Source organism: Mandrillus leucophaeus, unplaced genomic scaffold, assembly GCF_000951045.1.
Source record: "Mandrillus leucophaeus isolate KB7577 unplaced genomic scaffold, Mleu.le_1.0 Scaffold223, whole genome shotgun sequence".
NCBI lineage: Eukaryota > Metazoa > Chordata > Mammalia > Primates > Cercopithecidae > Mandrillus > Mandrillus leucophaeus.
The window spans coordinates 3348013-3367330 of record NW_012102288.1 but is presented as its reverse complement, the minus strand read 5'-3'; the positions used below and the strand labels follow the sequence as shown (position 1 = coordinate 3367330).

General features: G+C 46.4%; 1 protein-coding gene across 1 annotated transcript in view; it reads right to left on the bottom strand.

The window, feature by feature from the left end:
- TRAM2 (translocation associated membrane protein 2) overlaps positions 1-19312 on the bottom strand; it is an 81663-nt gene extending 62351 nt beyond the window's left edge. The window contains exon 1 of the mRNA XM_011981318.1: positions 19167-19312. Coding sequence (XP_011836708.1) covers positions 19167-19286 — 120 coding nt within the window. The 5' untranslated portion in view covers positions 19287-19312. The remainder of the gene's footprint in view (positions 1-19166) is intronic.
- Between the last annotated feature and the right edge of the window lie 6 nt (positions 19313-19318).

Genomic DNA, 19318 nt, shown 5'->3' with positions numbered 1-19318 from the left:
TTCAAAAACTCACTGAAGTAGGTAAAGAATTTTCAATCCCCTTTTACTGATAAGGAAATGGCCACAGTTAAGTAACTTCATCATGTTATCTAGTTAAGTACAGGAGCCGGTAAAGAATCAGACAATCTAAATCAAAGCCTGCACTCGCCATGCATACATACCACCGTTATTTAGAAGCCCTGTGTGATGTGGCAATGAGAAATGGAGAATCAGGGTGCATGTCCTGATAAGACAACTGAGCCTCAAATCTGAGCCTATTTTTCCAGGGAAGGAGAGCGTGCAAGTTAATCATCATAACAAATCTTTTCTAAAAGGACTCTATATACTATATACGAATGCCCTATCTTTCACTTTCAAGAGGTCTCCATGGAAATGAACAAAATCAAATATGACCTGGAGCCAGTTCTCTGCAATCTGTTTAGTTTTACACATCCCCCTAATCTGTGACTTCAGCCACGTCACCATGGTCATTTTTTAGACACGAAATGAAGAAAAGGCACTTAGGAATAATCACAGAAGTCGTTCCTGGAGGAAGCTGAGCTTGCAAGCTGAAGGACAGTATATTTAGCTTAAATATGATGACTGGGAAGTCTAGGATACTATATTTGGGCAAACTGTTGATTTGGGGTTTGGTAAGTTCTGGTTTTGGCAGCAGCGCCCTTCTCCTGCCCTACCCCCACCTCGGGTCACGTGGGCTCAGCTATAGGGCACAGCTCTCGCACAAGCAAACCTGCAGACTTGGCCTCCCCAGGGCTCTGGGGAGCAAAGCAATTTCTCCAGGGATTGATAGGGTGAGAAACTACTTGCAATCAGCAAGTAGCCAAACTGGATGCCAGAAAAGGAGGAGCCTGGGAGCACCAGGTGGGAGCATGGTCCCATTCTGAGGCCCAAAAGCCCCCCAAGTCCAGTCCCGTAATGAGCCCCTCACCACTCTGGCCATCCTGAACTATAACCACCAGTTTTCCTTTCTATGGTCCCCATTAGACAGAGCAGAGAGTGTATCTTGAAAATCTCAGAGCAGCTGCTCAATAAATGTGGAATGAACTGAAGAGTTCTGGAGATTGGTTGCACGATGTGGATACACTTCACACTACTTAACGGCACACTTAAAAATGGTTAAGATGGCAGATTTAATGTTACGTGTATTTTACATAATTTTTAAGAAAACACAATAGTGACACTATTACAGCAAACAAAAGGTAATGGCACTTGGATCCTTCTAATACTCACTGTAGAGTGTAGGTTGAGTAATTTGAGTTTAGGAAGTATGGGAGGGTTAATTAGGTAACCTCCCATACACCCTGTTAATGGTGAATCATGACTTGCTGCAACAAAAAGTCACAGAGCGATGGCAAATACAATCCCCCATTAGGCTTTTTCATGTGTCCCAAAGAAGGAAGAGTCAGGAAAACGTGTCAGTGGCTAGAGATGTGGCCCCAAACCCATCCAAGAAATCACACTCTTATTAATTCCAACGAATATTTTTCCTCACACCCTTTTAGCCTCAAGACCTTGGAGCTGGCACTCTTACTTATTAAGAGAGAGAGAAATGAAAAGCTGTTCAAGAACCTGTGCCTTCCTTAAAGGACACGAAGATGGCATTTCGCAAAGTGGGATCTCTGGAATGTAACTATACACTACTTGGAAAGAGATGGTCACAGACTTGAGAAATGGTAGATACTACTTTAGTAAGTTTATACGCTCCGTGAATCTCCAAGAAAGAGGGCATACTTCTGTGGCCCAGAACCCCCAGCCCCCACTGTCATCCCCAGGGGTTTCAACAGTTTGGACTCCACATCAGGAAAGATCAGTGGAACACATGCGACGGACTACTTGGAATATCCTGAGTTCAGATCCTGGCTCACCAATGTACTAGCTGTATCATCTTGGGCAAGTGACTTGAATTCTCTCGGCCTCCATCTCCTTCTCCTTAAAATAGAGTAAAGGACTCAGGCTGTGAAGTCAGACACTCGGACCTTGAATTGTGGCTCTGGCATTGATGAGCAACGAGAGTCCTTAGTCTGTGTAAACCTCAGTTCACTCATGTGTAAAAGAGGAGGCACCACAGTATCTGTCACACAGGCTGACTGTGGGGGCTGAATGACAGAATACAGGTAGAGTGCTTTTTACAAGACTGAGCACAAAGCCGGTAGTCAATACAGAAGACATGCTTGTTATCTTTGACTCTATAAACTGTGAAGTGCTCTATAAATGCTACCCATCCTCTAAGGCCTAAGTCAAGTCCCATTCTTCATGAAGATTTCCCGATTGCTAGAACCTAAACACTCTCTCACCTCTGGACTTACACCATTTGTAAACTACTATGTTTACCACAAATGTATCTGCATTGAGTCATATGCCAATATGTGGTATTATATCCTACATTGCTATCTAGTGGTTCAGACATAATTCTTATCTCAAGTTTTTATTTTTGTTGTTGTTTTTTCCCCAAACAGAATTGTGGGAAGTTAACTGAATTTAAAAGCAATACACACCTACTGTAAGAAAATTTTTAAAAAGAAACATATAGGCTGGGCGCAGTGGCTCATGCCTGTAATCCCAACACTTTGGGAGGCTGAGGCAGGCGGATCACCTGAGGTCAGGAGTTCAAGACCAGCCTGGCCAACATGGTAAAACCCCGTCTCTACTAAAAATACAAAAAAATTAGCTGGGCATGGTGGCAGGCGCTTGTAATCCCAACTACTTAAGGAAGTTGAGGCAGGAGAATCACTTGAACCTGGGAGGCAGAGGTTGCAGTGAGCCGAGATCGCGCCATTGCACTCCAGCCTGAGCGACAAGAGTGAAACTGTCTCAAAAAAAAAAAAAAAGAGAGAGAGAAACATATAAAGTTGAAAGCTGAAGTCTTCCATAACCTATCTCCTAGAGAGACACCAATGTTGACAGTCTGCTGTGTGTGATCTTTCCAGACGTCGCCTGTGCATACATAAACATAAGGTTTTTCTTATTAAAATAGGCTCATCCTATATATACTAATTTGTAATCTATTTTTTTTATCAGATATCAGTCAATGTCAACACAGAAAGACTGATCTTGTCCTCTTTCCAACAGCTATAAAGTATTCTGTTGTATGGCTATCTCACAATTTACCTAATCTGTTCGTTGTAGGTGGATATTTGGGTTATTTCAAATGAATTCTGATGTTAGAGCAAGAGCTGTGTCCTGTGTCCTGTGTGTTTTGGCATCTCCATGGAGTTAGCACAGTGAGAAGCATTCAGTAAACTGTCGTATGAACTCTGACAACATTTGCTCTGAGTCACAGAGGATTACTGGCTCACAGTTTGTCAAATATAACTCTCAATAACCAGCACTGCTGGGGCAAGCCAGAATAACGGGCAATATTCATAGTACCGGCCCTGAGCTATCATTCTCAGATCAAAAAGACAAGCTGTTCAATATAGTTTTGATGCTGGCTCCTTGCCTATATTAAAATTATTTAATGACCCAGCAATTCCACCCCCCAGGTATATATCTAAGAGAACTGAACACATGACATCCACACAAAAACTTGCACATGCATATTCAGAGCAGCATTATTCATAACTGCCAAAAGATAGAGACAAATGTCCATCAACTGATGAATGCATAAACAATATGCACTTTGCCATACAATAAAATGATTCTGTCATAAAAAGAAATACTTATACACGCTACAACATACATGAACCCTGAAAACATGCTACATGAAAGAAGCCAGGTATAAAAAACCACATATGGTATGATTCCATTTATATTAAATGGCCATTTGTGAGTCCAGAGACACAAAGTAGACAGTTGTTGCTGGGGTGGAGATGCAAGTGGAGATAAAGGTGGGATGGTGAGCAATGGGAAATGAATCCGAACAGTTTTTTGTTTGTCCGTTTGTTTGTTTTGTAGAGATGGAGCCTCGCTCTGTCACCCAGGCTGAAGTGCAGTGGCGCAATCTCGGCTCACTGCAAGCTCCGCCTCCCGAGTTCATGCCATTCTCCTGCCTCAGCCTCCCAAGTAGCTGGGACTACAGGCACCTGCCACCATGCCCAGCTAATTTTTTGCATTTTTAGTACAGACAGGGTTTCACCATGTTAGCCAGGATGGTTTCATCTCCTGACCTTGTGATCCACCCACCTCGGCCTCCCAAAGTGCTGGGATTACAGGCGTGAGCCACCGCGCCAGGCCGTAGAGACAGAGTTTCACCATGTTGCCCAGGCTGGTCTCAAACTCCTGAGCTCAGGCAATTCACCCGCCTCAGCCTCCCAAAGTGCCAGGATTACAGGTGGGAGCCACTGCGCCAGTCAAACAGGTTTCTTGTGAAGATGATAGAAATGTTTTGGAATTAGATAATGGCGATGTCATAAAGCATGGTGAATACACTAAAAATCACTGTATCATACACTTTAAAAATCACTGTACCGTACACTTTAAAATGGTAAATTTCATGGTACGTGAATTCTATCTCGATTTTAAAATGCAAAAAAAAAAAAAAAAAAAAAAAAAAAACTTTAAAAGGGGGTTATCAACTGGTAATTCCACTTTACCACTCATGTACTGAAAAAACATGAGATTCGATAGAATGTCAAGTGCTGTGCTGGGTACTAGAGATACTATGGTAAGCAATGCCTCCTGCCCTCAAAGAACGCACAAAGAGGTTGTGGAGTGTGACGGGCTGCACACGATAAACTTGGGGTCATCAGAACCATGATAAGGGAAGCACAGGGAGAAAGGAGGGCTTTCCAGAAAAAGTGGGCTGCAGCTTGAAGAATGAGGAACGGTTGGCCAAGTGAAAAGAGGAAGCATGTCCCGAGTAACTTGTATGAGGTGGCAGAGGCAACAGAAACATCATAGAGGAGCTGAAACATAATCAATAGGAAAAAGCCCTGTGATCCAAATGTGCCCAACAGAGTAACTTTAAAACTCCAACATGCACTTGATAGATGCTGAGAATTTTTTTTTTAATTAAAGTTCTGGGGTACATGTGCAGAACATGTAGTTTTGTTACATAGGTGTACACATGCCATGGTGGTTTGCTGCACCCATCACCCGGTCACCTACATTAGGTATTTCTCCTAATGCTATCCCTCCCCTAGTCTCCCCACCCCGCCACAGGCCCTGGTGTGTGATGTTCCCTTCCCTGTGTCCACATGTTCTCATTGTTCAACTCTCACTTATGAGTGAGAACATGCAGTGTTCGGTTTTCTGATGCTGAGAATTTAGCAGGGAGCAAGATCAATGAAGGCACTGGTAGAACTTTCAGTATGTAACCATACATTTCCATGGGTATACAGTAAACAGTCTATGGCTAACTGATTCATTGACCTGGACATGGTATTTTAAAAGGACCAGTAAAATTTGTCAATACCTATCAAAAATACGAATGCAGTTAATGTTTTGACCTTATCATCTCACTTCTGGGAAAATATCCAACAAGATAATGCCCATATAGGTACAAAATGACATATGGACCAAGATATTCACTGGTGCATTGTTTATAAGAGCAAAACACTGGAAACGACCCAACTGTCTGTCAAAAGGGGACTGGTTAAATGAATTAAGGTGACCCTGCACAATGGAAGACTGTGCAGCCTTCCACATGAATGAGGAAATTCTCTGCGTACTGACATGGAAAGATCGCCCAGATATTTTGTTAACTGAAAAGGCAAGGTGCAAAAGTGTAAATAATACACCTCATTTTGTATAGGAAAGGAGACAGACACATAGACAGACAGACAGATATAAGTATATATCTTATTTATAGCTGCTTATATTTTCTTAAATAAACCCAACAAGACAAATACATAAAAGTCAATAAAAAGTGGTTACTTGGGGCCGGGCGCGGTGGTTCACGCCTGTAATCCCAGCACTTTGGGAGGCCGAGGTGGGTAGATCACGAGGTCAGGAGATCGAGCCCATCCTGGCTAACACGGTGAAACCCTGTCTCTACTAAAAATACAAAAATTTAGCCGAGCACGGTGGTGGGCGCCTGTAGTCCCAGCTACTTGGGAGGCTGAGGCAGGAGAATGGCGTGAACCCAGGAGGCAGAGCTTGTACTCCAGCCTGGGGGACAGAGCAAGACTTCGTCTCAAAAAAAAAAAAAAAAAAAAAAAAAAAAAAAGTGGTTACTTGGGGACAGGGAGCTGGATGAGAACAGGTGGGGACGGGCAGTTCTTAATGAATTCCTTTTTATGTTTTTTATTTTTGAGTCACATGAATGTATCACCTAATGGTACCGATTCCAAAACCTTTTTTTTTGCCACGTGAATGTATCTCCTAATGGTACCTATTCAAAAAAAAAAAATTTAAGCCCTAAAAGGCTAAGATTATCGGCTATCTGCATGCACATGCTAAAGTAGCCAGCATTCCTAATGTGCTCAAAAGCATCTCTTACTGATTACCCAAGAACCCAGAAGAGACAGCATGGATAGAAAAGCTTCAAATGACCAGCAGCAGCAGAAAGGCAACTCAGACACACACCATCCTGTGTGTACATGGGACCATACCTGATAGATTCATCCTGACTACGTGGTAGGTACAGAGGTGCTGGGGATACTGAGAACATGTGAAACACCTGTTTCCTGGGGTTGTGGAGGGATGGCTCACGGCAAGCGCAAGGAGCCATGCCCCGCCCTAGTACAAATTGGAGTCACTCTCATGCTGAAAAATCTTCAATGGCTCCCTATTACCTAAGCTGAGGACCAAACCCAAATTTTTAAACAAACACCTTCATGGCCAGAACCCTGCCTGCCAGTCCGGTGTCACCTTTCACCACTTCCAACCTTAACCGGCCCCTACCCAGCCCACTCTGGCAATATAGAGACACTTGCCATACTCCCCCTGCGCCCATGCCTTCTCTCTGCCTGGAACTCCCCCTCCCCAGCACATCTGCCTGCCCCATGGCCCTCGAGCCTCAAGGACCAGCCCAAACTTCTCCTATTTAAAATGAATGGTCCCTACCCCTCCCAGGGGGGTTATGCTCCCTTCCCAGACAAACACACTGTACCCACCACACACAAGAGCAGCAGTGACACTGTCACTCCCTAAGGACTCTCAACTCAATGGAGGCAGAATCTTCACCTCTTCAACCTTTATACCTAGCCCCAAGAACAGGGCTTGGCAGAGAGCAAATGCTCGGTTCAAGTCTCGCTGAATGAATAAACAAGAGAAAGACAGAGGTGGGGAGAAGGGAGGAATTAACGCTCTCAGGGCAGAGGGGCTGGGAAACACCTTCTGAGCAGGTGGTGCTTTTGCCATATCTGAGGTGGGCCTTAAAAAGAAAGAGCAGTTATAGGATGAAACAGAGAATGAGATGACTTGGAGTGCATGGTGCATGAACAAAAGTAGAGAAGCATGAAGGAGGAGGGAATGTTCAGGGAACACAGGTAGGTTGGACTGCAATGAGGGTCAGAGCAAGGATGAGGCCTGTGGGAGGTGCAGAGTCCAGGACAAAGGCTGAGATTGCAGGGAAGCTCTGACGCCAAGCTAATTGCCCAGCCTTTAGGCGGGCACCTTGGAAGGAGTCTAAGTAGGGAGACCCAGGCTTAGCTCTGTGTTTGAAGACAACCCGTGACAGCTGTGAGGAGAAAGGATCAGAAAAGATGAGAGTGTGGGGTCCAAGTTAGGTCCAACCATAGCCATTTAGGTGAGGAATATCAAGTGCCTGAGCTAAAACACATGATCATCAGGACGAGAGGAGACCTGAGGGCAATTCAGGAGGTAAAACCACTGAACTTAGTGAACAGACATTGGGGGCAAGGCAGGGGAGGGCAAGTGATGGCTGCAGGTTTCGGTTCCGGTATATATACTTGCTGAATTTCCCTCTTCTAGAGATCATGCAAACTACAGTCATGCATGGGGATGGCGGTATGGGAGCTAATAAAATTGTGGTGTCACCAACAGGCCTTGGTAAGAAGACCCCTAGATACTCAACTAGTCTGCTAGAAATCAGACAAAGGGAAAATCTCACTGCATCTATTTCTAGGGGGTCTGGCAAAAGTTTAGAGATGAACAGCATACAATGGATCAACCAGTCTTCTTCACGTTATCACACGCACTTCAAAAAATTACTTACTGACACCTTCATCGGAACTTTCAGGTGCAAAATATAGGTAGACCCCAGTACATAGTGAGTGCTAAGTAACTTTTTTGAATAAACGTCACATACAGGCCATGCCTACTTCTTCTGTCCACCGAACATGCCATGGCCCTCCCAACCTCCACTATCTCTAGAAAAGCCTCCACAAAGGTAGTTCCCACTCCCTCTGCCTCCGCTGAACACCGGAACAAAACCAGTTTCCTTAAGTAAGGCCACGGTACTTGCATGCAAACTTCTTTATGGCTTATTTAGCTAATAAAACAAAAGGTAGGGGAAAAGATGTTCTAACTCACTGGGTCCCTACCTTTTAAAAAATTAGAAGTTACATGAGATGCAAACAAATACCTTTTTTATTATAATAAGTCCATAGGACACTTCAGTGATAAACCATATGAAGGCAACGCAAGACAGTGAAACGGAATGATGTGCATGTTACAGGAGCACCACCAGCATCACGGCACACCTCAGCATTATAAGAAGGTCTAGGGAAAAGCCCTTTCTCTCTCCCAGCTTTCACTGTCCTTGCCCACTCTACCACTGCCTTGCTGCTTGCCTGTGTTACATGAAACATAAGAGAAAGAGAGCTGAGAACGGCCTTGCAGTTTCTGCAGTCTCTGAATCAACACCAGAGACAGTTCAGCTGCTTTGGGGGCTTGCTTCCTGGTTGGGGGTTGAGACTGGAATGTCCCCAGGTGGAATTTCTCACCTGGATCAGTGCCCCAGCATCCTAACCAGACTTCCTGTCTCTAATCTCTAGTCTCTAATCTCTAATCTCTAATCTCATCCCCTAAACCACTCTGGTAGTCTCCAGAGCAACCTCATCGCACCGCTGTCTTTCCTAACAGTCTTTAAAGGCTCCCATTACCTCCAGGACAGTCTCAACTCCACGGCAGGACCTAAGGGGCCCTCGGGTGATCTGGCCCCACCTCCACCCTTGTCCCCGCTGCGTCCCACCTCCAGAGCATCCTATGACACCAGTGTGCTGAGTGTCTAATGCTCCACACCAGCTCATCTGTCTACAAAGGATGGACTGTTCTATCGCCCTCCCATATCTCCTTCTTTGGCCTTATCTAGCATCCATCTATTCCTATTCTGAGCTGGGAGACCACCCCCTCCCAAAGCATCCCCCCTAGCAGACTACACTTACTGAGCACCACCGTATGCTAGAACAGGAGACCCACATGGCAGCTCAAGTGGGGTAGTCATCATCAAGTGACTGTATTTGCCTCCTTTTATCTATCTCCCTTACGAGATGGTAAATTCCTTGTGATTAAGCAACGTGTCCTTTTTCTCTGTGTTACCAGCATCTAGAACGATGGTTCACACAAAAGCACTGCTTAATCAACATTTGCAGAACTAGGGGCAAGAGGTCAAAACCAGCTCAGTTCAGACTCACGTCCCTTGGGCCATGTGAGCAGCAACCCAAATGGTAGGGCTGAGAAACCAACAACATTGGTCAAGTTACACTTAGCTATGCCACAGCTGCAGGCTAAAGGCGTGGTAAGTGGTCAGTGAAAATCTGGCGAGGCCATAGTTGTCATGCCTGAAGTTATCTGGACCCAGGAAATGCAGGGAAGAGTAGCTGAGAAGCGTCACATTCTCTTCTTTCTGAAGCTCCAAAATGAGCACAGTAGAGAGAGTTGTATCAACAAATATGTTAGCTGGCTTGCATTTCATATTTCAGTGTTTTGTACAGAGTAAGTGTATTTGCTGAATGATTATAAATAAAATAAAACTCAATGGCCAAATGGTTGAATAGTGTTGAATGTGGATATTTCCCAGGCTGGACGAAGAATGACAGAAATGTTTCTTTTACATTTCTTGGGTAATAAAATGTACTATGCAGCAGACCAACTTTGCTTTTTACTTCAGGGCTATAAAATTGTAGCTTTCCAGAAATTTCTGCAGATGAATCAGTCTGGATAGCCAAATTCTCCATATTGCCACAGATTTAGTTTTGAAACTTCAACACTGTTCATTACGGATGGTGATTTTAAGGTCACAAAGCCAAGCCCAGATTCCTTTCCAATATACGGATTTTCTCCTTCTCCACCATGGGTTCTGCCTTTAAGCTGTATTTCACGCCAACCCCGAATTTGTGCTAGAATCTGTTTTCAACTCAAGTAATAAATGAAACCAAGATTAGAAGTGAGCCCACTAACCTAATGGAGGCACAATGTTTCCCTAGTTACTACTCCTAAAGCTACAGGATTGGGGGAAGGTGCCTCTCTCCTTCTCCTCCCAATTTCTGACTGGCAATTTAGTTTTATACACATTTTCCAGTCCTGTTCTACAGGCCCTTTTTAAGAAGACACAACCAGGCTACCAGACATTCGATACATCCATGAAGCAGGTGAGGCCCAGAGAGGTGAAGGGCCTTGCATGGGCCACAAAGCTATGTAATGGAAGAAGCCAGGCCCCTGTCCTCGCCCCTTTCACTGCACGCCTCCCTGCTGCAGGCCTTCCACTGGCACCAGCCATAACTCATCCCTTAAGAGCCCTGAAAGAAGGGCACATGTTCCAGCCATCATACCTAAACCAGAGTCCAAACTGCTATTTTTTAAAAAAAAAAAAAATCAACTACCACCCGTTCCTTTCTACTTCAACATTCCTCCTCCAGTCACAAAATCCACATAAACAAGTTATTCCTTGCCCGTTGAGGTCACAAGTTGATCCAGTACAAAGCTGGACTACAAACTAAAAACACAGTCTCTACTACTCCAAAAGCGTGGGTCTGAAAAGTTCCAATTCTGCTCTGAGTTCTGAGGAATTCTTCTCAGCCGGAAACCAGGCATTGTGAAGCAGGCCCTGTGATTTCCTGCAGGACTCCAGGAATTGCTGGAGGGAAGGCCTGTTTATCCTGGGATTGCTCCTCCAGGTCAGGAGCTCCCAGACTGCTCTTAACCTTCAGGAAAGGAGCTGATAAATAATTGCATAAGTTCTGTCTCTACCCTTTGTCCTGAGGTAGGGACGTCCTTCTCCCTCTCCAATAGCCACAGAAGTCTTCATAACAGTGGTGGGCCCCTCAACAGTCTCTTTTTAAAATTCTCTATAAAAAGAAAAATTAAACACACTCTAAGAGAGAATATCTACACTTTTATAATAAAGATGAAGGAACAAACTGATTAAACTAACAATACTCTGTCCCTGCAAAATTCAGGGGCTTTATTAAGAAGTCCTCTTTCCATTTCAAAGGCAGGGCAACTGAGGCTCAGAGAGCTATGTCCTTCTCATCAGAGGTACAATCATCAGCTCCACCAACCCAAAAAAGACATTACAGATCATGTTTGGGTTTGATGTTTAAAGTCTTAAGAAACCATATGGAAGAGTTCTCCTAACTCCAGCCAGGGTTTCAATCAATACAGGCCAGCAACTTGGTCTTGGACTTTCCCAGCCTTCAGAACTATGAGAAATAAATGCAGGGCCAGGCGCAGTGGCTCATGCCTATAATCCCAACACTTTGGGAGGCCAAAGCGGCTGGATAACCTGAGGTCAGGAGTTCGAGACCAGCTTGGCCAAAATCGCAAAACCCTATCTCCACAAAAACACAAAAATTAGCCAGGCATAGTGGCAGGTGCCTGTAGTCCCAGCCACTTGGGAGGCTGAAGTGGGAGAATCGCTTGAATTCAGGAGGTGGAGGTTGCAGTGAGCCAAGATTGCACCACTGCAGTCGAGCCTAGGCGACAGGGCGAGACTTCATCTAAAAAAAAAAAAAAGAAAAGAAAGAAATGCAGGTTGTTTAAACCACCAAATCTATGGCATTTTTGTCATAGCAGCCCAAACAGACTGCCTTTACGCAATAACGTATGTATAAGGGTACCAACTGTGCCTCACAAGGTATCTAAAAGGGACCACCACTCTTCTCCTTGAACACTGACCACATTACACCTAGGGCATTATTACTTAATTTAATAAACCACCCTTTCCATCAACAGCAAGAGGTTGAGGTCCAACAGTATGAGGACGCACCTGCCACTCACATCAAGTTGAAGAACTGACTCCTATCCACAAACCATCTATCAGCTTTAAGCTACCACACTAAGACCTCTTTGAGGAGAGGGACCCCACCTATTCACCTCTGCATTCCCAGAGCTCAGCACAGGCCCAGAACAGGCACTCAAGCACTCAATAAAAAGCTGCCAAATAAATGAGCACAGCACTCAATTTCAAGACTTCTACATAAATATTGGCATTCAAAGGTAGAGTCTAGAATTCCAGAGGGCAAAGCTGTAGAAGACCACCAGAGATGAGTCAGAAGACTTGGATTCTAGCCCCCGTTTTGCCAAAAATTCACTCTACTATCCTGGGCAAATCTCCCAGTCAATAAGGGTCTTATTTTGTTTTTCTATAAACACAGTAGAAGACTTCTTAGGTTTCCCTCTAAGATTTTAAACTTATAAAATACAAAGTAAAGATGTGCCCTTGAGCTACAGCTACAATGTTAACTTGATGATAAGGGCAGTAAAAATATAACAGCCAGAGTCATCTTCTCTTACACAGTCTAGCAGCAGGCAGTAACTTTACTAGTAGGTAAAGCTCCTGTGTGTTTGCTTATGTTCACACGTTATATACACACACATTTGGGTCACTCCCTGTAGTCTCTTTCAGGGAGATGCAAATTTCAATAATTGTTCCAGGCAGAAAAGCCTCCAAGTGGAACAAAGAGCCACAGACATTACTTCCAGGTAGTAAACAGATTCCACTCAGACAAAGAAAAATAAAGCAGCCTGTGGCTACATTCCATAGACGCCCCATTTGTGGAAGCATTAGGGCTGAGCTCTACATGTGAGCCAGACGTTTCTGAGTTCTTATTTTGGCTCCGACTCTAACTTGGAGTGGATGGTCCTTGGCCAAGTCTCTGCTCTAGAAGCCAGGCTCTGGATGAGTATGGCAACCCCCATAAACCATCCCGATTACAGGGTGAGGCGAGTGAAGCATTTCACAGATGTAAAGTGCTGCCAGCCCCCTCCAGACAAATGAGGAAAGCCATCACAAGGCAACGTGGCTTAGTGGAGAGTCACAGGGCAGCCCCTCTCCTAATCCTGGGCTCCTATAAACTCACCAGAGGCCTCAGAGATCTGCCTCAATCCCCCCTGCCCCCCTCCACACACACACACACACCCTGCCTCCATTTCCCCTGCTGAAAAGCAAGGACTTTTTCCAAGAGTCACTTGCAAAGCTCTTTAAACCACACAGTTAACTCGCAATGTCAACCAGCTGCGACCAAGTTAGGTGTGGTTCTCCTCTACTGTGGGACATCTGAGACAGGAGAGGTATACCAAGACAAAGTAATAGAATGTATAAAAGATAAAGGTCTGTTTGTGAAATAAGAAGGGCTGTTCAGGAACCATGTTAGTACTTTTACTGTTCCCCCCGCCCCCACCCCCGCTCTTTTCTTTAACCATTAGGTACCAATGGATACCAGATACACAGAGCTGAATAAAAAGGTTAAGAGATACTATCAGTAAAGTTTCCCACCAAAGCCTGCTAATAGCTCTCTCGCTGATTAGAAAGCACTTCTGTCATTTGGGAACTCTAATCCGCTCTTATCAACCCTCTGGCTTCGTCATTTATCAGGGTGGGAACGAGAGGTACATCAACTATGCCACAGAGTGATTTCTGGGGCCCCTGCCCATGAAGAAGCAGATCAAAAAGGAGCTCATGCCTGCCAGAGTGAAGCTTTCACCATAGCAACACATGTTATTCTACAAACAGTCGGGACTAAGGCGCTCTGTTGTGACTGGTCCGGACGGTGCCCCCGAGAAACGAGTGACTGAGGGTTCAGACAACAGAGCAGGCAAGAGAAAAGTGGTACCTATTTAACTTGCAGGGCAGTCTCCCTGTGGTTTTTGCTTCTCCACAAAGTTAATAGTGGCAGCCCTAAGACCCTCCAGTACCCACAGCCTGAGTTCTAATAAGATGGATGTCAAAGAGAAAACAGGTGTTCTCCGTGGAGCAGCTGTACCACCAGGCTCCGTGGGGAAAAGAAGTTCTGGGGTAGAGAGATTGGTCTGTTTGGAGATTAGATGGCTAGCAGTGGAGAACTTGGGGGAAAGGTCTCCATCTCAAAACATATCATCTCTAAAACAAAATACAGCCAGGAAGCTCAGTGAGCCACCTGAGGATGAAACATAAGACTCCCAGACCCACCAATGAAGTCAATAACAATAGTCATCCGTGTACTTGTTGAGACCATTAAGTGTCCACGTGCCAGATACAGTGCTGGGTATTTTTACACATATTAGCCTTCATTGGGTAGTTAGGGTTAAAAAGTCATTAGCCGATCAATGTCACTTTCCTGGATATCACATTTGTGCCAAGGAAAGAAACAGGAAAAATCAGTGTGCCCTTACATCCCATAGGATAGGATTACACTTGAGGCTTGACCAGTAGAAAATCTAGCTCCAAATGTCTGCTCTGTTGCTCATATCATGGAGGCATCCGTATAGAAATCCAACCACAGAACAAGAGTGCCCAAGAGAATAAGTAACCCTCCTTGGTTTCCTGTCTAACTTCTCTAGAACACCATGGATAGAGTAAAAGGCTAAAAGGGAGATGCATAAAGTTAGGAACTAGAAAAGCTGGCAAAGGCACTTCTTCAAAAGTGCATTAGAAGTTAGTCAAAAAGGCCAGGTGCGGTGGCTCAGGCCTATAATCCTAGCACTTTGGGAGGCCAAGGCAGGCGGATCACCTGCAGTCAGGAGTTCGAGTCCAGCCTGGCCAACACGGTGAAACCCCGTCTCTACTAAAAATACAAAAATTAGCCGGGTGTGTGGCACGTGCCTATAATTTCAGCTACCCGGGAGGCTGAGGCAAAAGAATCACTGGAACCTGGGAGGCAGAGGCTGCAGTGAGCCGAGATCGTACCACAGAGCACAGAGCGAGACTCCTTCTCAAGTTGGCCCATGTCCACAGATGTATATGTGCGCCATTTGCATATGTCTTTCTATGAACACAACAGGAGCAGGATTGTTTTATGATGCTGCTAACATTCACAGACAGGACCCGCAGCCACATTTCAGGTTATGATGCCTACAGGTATGTCTGGGAGGATGTGAACCAGTGCCATGGAAGCCATGTACTAGCAGGTGGTGACATAATGGGCTCCATCGTATATGCTACAAACATTTCACCCTGACAAGTCAATCAGTGTCAGGAGCAGGGAAGAAGGTGGTTCCTGAAGAAAAGGTAAATCTGCCAAATCTGCCTCCAAAACAATTAAAAAGCAAAAACCAGCCACCACCAAGAACTCCTCTGGGTCCCTAAACCTTTACGTCATCACAGACCAGAAAGAAACCAAACTCACAAATGATAGGCTCAGAATTGTGGAAACATTCCTTTGCAGCTGCAGAGCCTGTAAATGAGCTTTAAAAAAAAAAAAGTTTCAGTCTTGAAATGACATTTGAAAGGTAGTATATAAATTGCTTCCTCTCTTCAGTGCACCCCCTTTTTCCTCATTCTCCATTCACTAATGAAAGACTTTTCCTCTTCTCCTGCCTGTTTCAATTTGAAACGTGGCACAGAACGGGACACTGGAAGGAGAAGGGAAGGTGGGGGGAGGTGGCTACTTTCAAATCTGACACACATACCCTCCAACCGGCTGTCCATACCCTGGTTGACGGTCAGGCCAGACTCCACCTAAGACAGGACTGAAGGACCAAAGAGGAGAGTAGAAACTCCCCCTCGTGCCACCTCTCCCAAAAGCAGACTTAACGGTGGAAAGGAAGGAGGGGGAAAATAAAGTTCCACATTCCTGACATTTTTTAGCCAAGTGCTGTGGCCGCACAGAGCAGCTTCTCTATTCCAAGCAGCCTCTAGGACTGGGAGAAAACCTGGGTTCAGGGAGGGAAAGCTGCCCCCTGCCTTTGAAACAGGATGGCTCAAAACTAAACCAAAATTGGGGTAGTGATAGGGGTGGGCGGTGAGAGCAGAGACAGCCTTTCATGTGTGTTCCCAAAAGGAAATTATCCCAAGGGAAAGAATTTAGAGTCATCATCTCCCTGGGGACAGAGAACTAGTAAGCCCTGGGGTCCCTAACAGGGAAACAGAAGCCCCCTGAATGCAGAAGAGGTGACCAGTGAGTTGGGGAAAGAGCAAGGCAGGGATGCAATGCAGACACAAGCGCTGTGGCCGCCTGGGGTGTGGGCTGACAGCGGGAGAGGGACCCAGCCCATTAGCAGACGCAGGTCAGAGGACCCCAGAGGAGGAATGGCCAAGAAAGTCGCTCTTTGTGGGAAGAATTATAATTGAGTTTTCCTGGCTCAGCTTCTGAATGAAGGCATCCTAGCTGGGGCCAAGTCAGAACCCCAAGAGCCTATGTCCTCTCACCCATTTCTCCCATTCCCCTTGTACCTCTTCCTGTCGTCACTTCTAGGAAAAGGGTGATGAGTCCCCAGTTGCACCTACCATCCCACCATATGCATCCCTACATACCCACACATGCACACCACACACTTCCAGAGGGAAACCCAGAAGATTCTAAGTGATATCCAGCCAGTCTTGTGCTGGGTTATGAGGCGTCTCCCCCTGCTTTACTCTGAGTATGACGATGCCCATATTTGTTTCTCTGTGGTACCTACAGTATCCAGGACGCTTCTGATCTCATGTGATAGAGGCAGCAGTTCCAAACTCCCCCTCCCCACCAACAGGAACACTTATCTCTGTGGAGAGTTAGTCAGTAGGGAAAGACAGTGAGGCGGCCCGCCATGTGCCCGGCACAAAAGAACACAAGACCTTCTTACTGGAGGCTTAGGGCAAAGCCCTCTTTCTCCCAGAGAAGCACAGACTGATGATCTCACAAAGTACCTCCAAAAGAAGGAGACAGCTGCCCTGCAGGTCCTGTAGGTTCAAGGTGCTATGGGAACAAGCGATGGGGTTGGCAGGAAAAGGGGGCCTGTAGGCATTTCAACCAGAGGCCTAGGTACATTCCCCAATCCAAGCCTAAGGGGGAGAAAGAGTAGTTTTGTTTGTTTGTTGTTTTTCTCGCCTTGCGCCTTTCTCTTTCACCAGGTACTGGAAGTAAGAGTTCTTAGCACCTTTCAACTTCTAGAGTGGAAGGTTTAATGTACAGGACTTTCCATAAGACTAGAGACCGGGGGAACGAGGTAGGTACCAAACTCAAGCGCTGGCAGCTCTTTCTGAGCAAAGATAAAGCAGGTAGGGCCACGAACCCTAACAAATGCTAGAAATACGAAAGAGCCACAGGCTATGCGAGAAACTTGGCCGCTGCAGAGCCTGTGGCTTTGAGGTTTACAGCTGTCACGTGTATCTTTCCAGCCACACCCTCCAAGGCTGGGGACACGCACTTGGAGTCCTCTTAGAATGGAGGACAGCAAACAGACAGGAGAGAACGCACTGGGCAAAGGAAATTCTGTTATTTTGTTAAGCTGTTATTATAATAAATAATCACAGGGCTTCGGGCACAAGAGACTTTTTCATGTTGGTAGATGTTATGGCTTTTGTTGCTGATATGATCTCAGTTAAACCTTACAATCACCCTGTGTGGAAGACCAGTTCTATGAACCTCTTTAATGATGGAGAAACTGAGGCTGCAGTCAGCTTTCAGTCAGACTAGTCACAGAACAGGGACTGAGACACAGGGATATGACTCTGTGTGACACCACACACTTCCAGGGGAGAACCCAGAACAAGGTGGAGCAAGCCTGATCCAATATACCACTAGAGAGAGCTATGAGAGGGAGAGGAAGGACAGAGGGACTGAATTAAAGGAGCACTACCAACAACCGGAGTGGAGACCCCAGTCCTAGCACCACCGTTTATTTCCTACAGACCCTAAAGCCCAGCCACGGACACATTCATTCATCCAACCCTGACTTGGCCACCACAAGAATGTTCCCAGCTTGAGAGCAGCTTCGCCAGCCAATTAGGGCCCTTGTCATTCATAGAGATACAGGGAACCCGGAGACAGAGGGACAGGGAAGGAAATTTAGCCAGGCAAGCCATCCTCCATCTCCGAGGAAGTTTGTAAATGATCACAGCTTCCTAACCCAACCATGAGAATGCAATAAGCAACCTGGCCCAGACGGGAGGACAAGGAGTCTCAGGAACCAGAGGAGACTGCGGTGAGAGTGAGGGGAATGTCGCTCATATATCTCATATCTGAGACAAGATATACCGCAACAAACCCATGCCAACCTTCCTCCAGTTCTTCCCACTTTTGAGTATCACATTTTTCTTGCTCTGCAAGAGTAGGGAATCCTTCCCATCAGTCTTGTGAATTCTGACCCCCTGCTGGCTTTCTACAACTCCCTGCCTGGGAGGCCAACACCAGGACATTGCTGTCGGGGTGGGATCCCCATCCTCTGCCCACCACTCCTACACTATAAGAGAATCAACTTCCCCAAAAAGTGGAGGGTATCCCTGTCTCTCTTCTTGTCTCTGTAAAGGGGGTGAAGCTCTGGGTCGCCGCAGATGTATCTAAAGGGACAGTCCACGGAGTGGTCAAGGATATCCAAAAACTGGCCTTCTAGAGCACAGCAAAAAAGTGGGAGCGAGAGGAGCGCAGAAGGCCACTGCTGGGATGGGGCCAGGGCCACACGTGAACATCCCAGCACGTTCCAGAGCTGAGATGCAAAACACCCAGAAAATCAGATAGGAAGTGGAAAAGGGTCAGGGTCTCTCCTACTGGAAAAGCCCAGAAGAGCCAGTGGCCACCCCTCGGGGAAAGACGGGATTGTGCAATGACTGCCGGTCTGGGAGTCTCTGGGCTTGGCTCCCGGACTTCAGAAAGGAAACCCCACGCGTCAAGCCAGGGTGGCAGCGCGGCGGTTGGTTCGAGGCCAGGCTGGGGTTTCAGGGCTGCAGACAGAGCTGCAGGATACGGTGAGTCCCTAAGGGAGCGGCAGAGCATGGCATGGCTGGCACGGCGCGGAGCTGAGGGTGCTGTCTGGGCTGGCCGGGGTACAGGCCGGAGGGATACAGTGCACAAAGCTGGGGTGCAGATAACGTACACGGCAGCCAGGAGCCCCAGATCAGAGGAGGGCCCGCTGACCCGCAGGGGTGTGCCGGGTGGCGCACGACAGGGGGCACTGTCCCTCCAGCTCCCTCCTCCCCAGGCTCTCACCTCGAACATAAGCCCGATGAGGACGCAGAGCACCAGGCAGAAGCCGATGTCCGCATGGTTGTGGATGACGAACTCCTGGCTGAAGAGCGGGTAACTTTTCGTCCTCCTGCGGAAAGCCATGGCAGCGGGCGCGCAGCGGCCGGCGGGGCCCG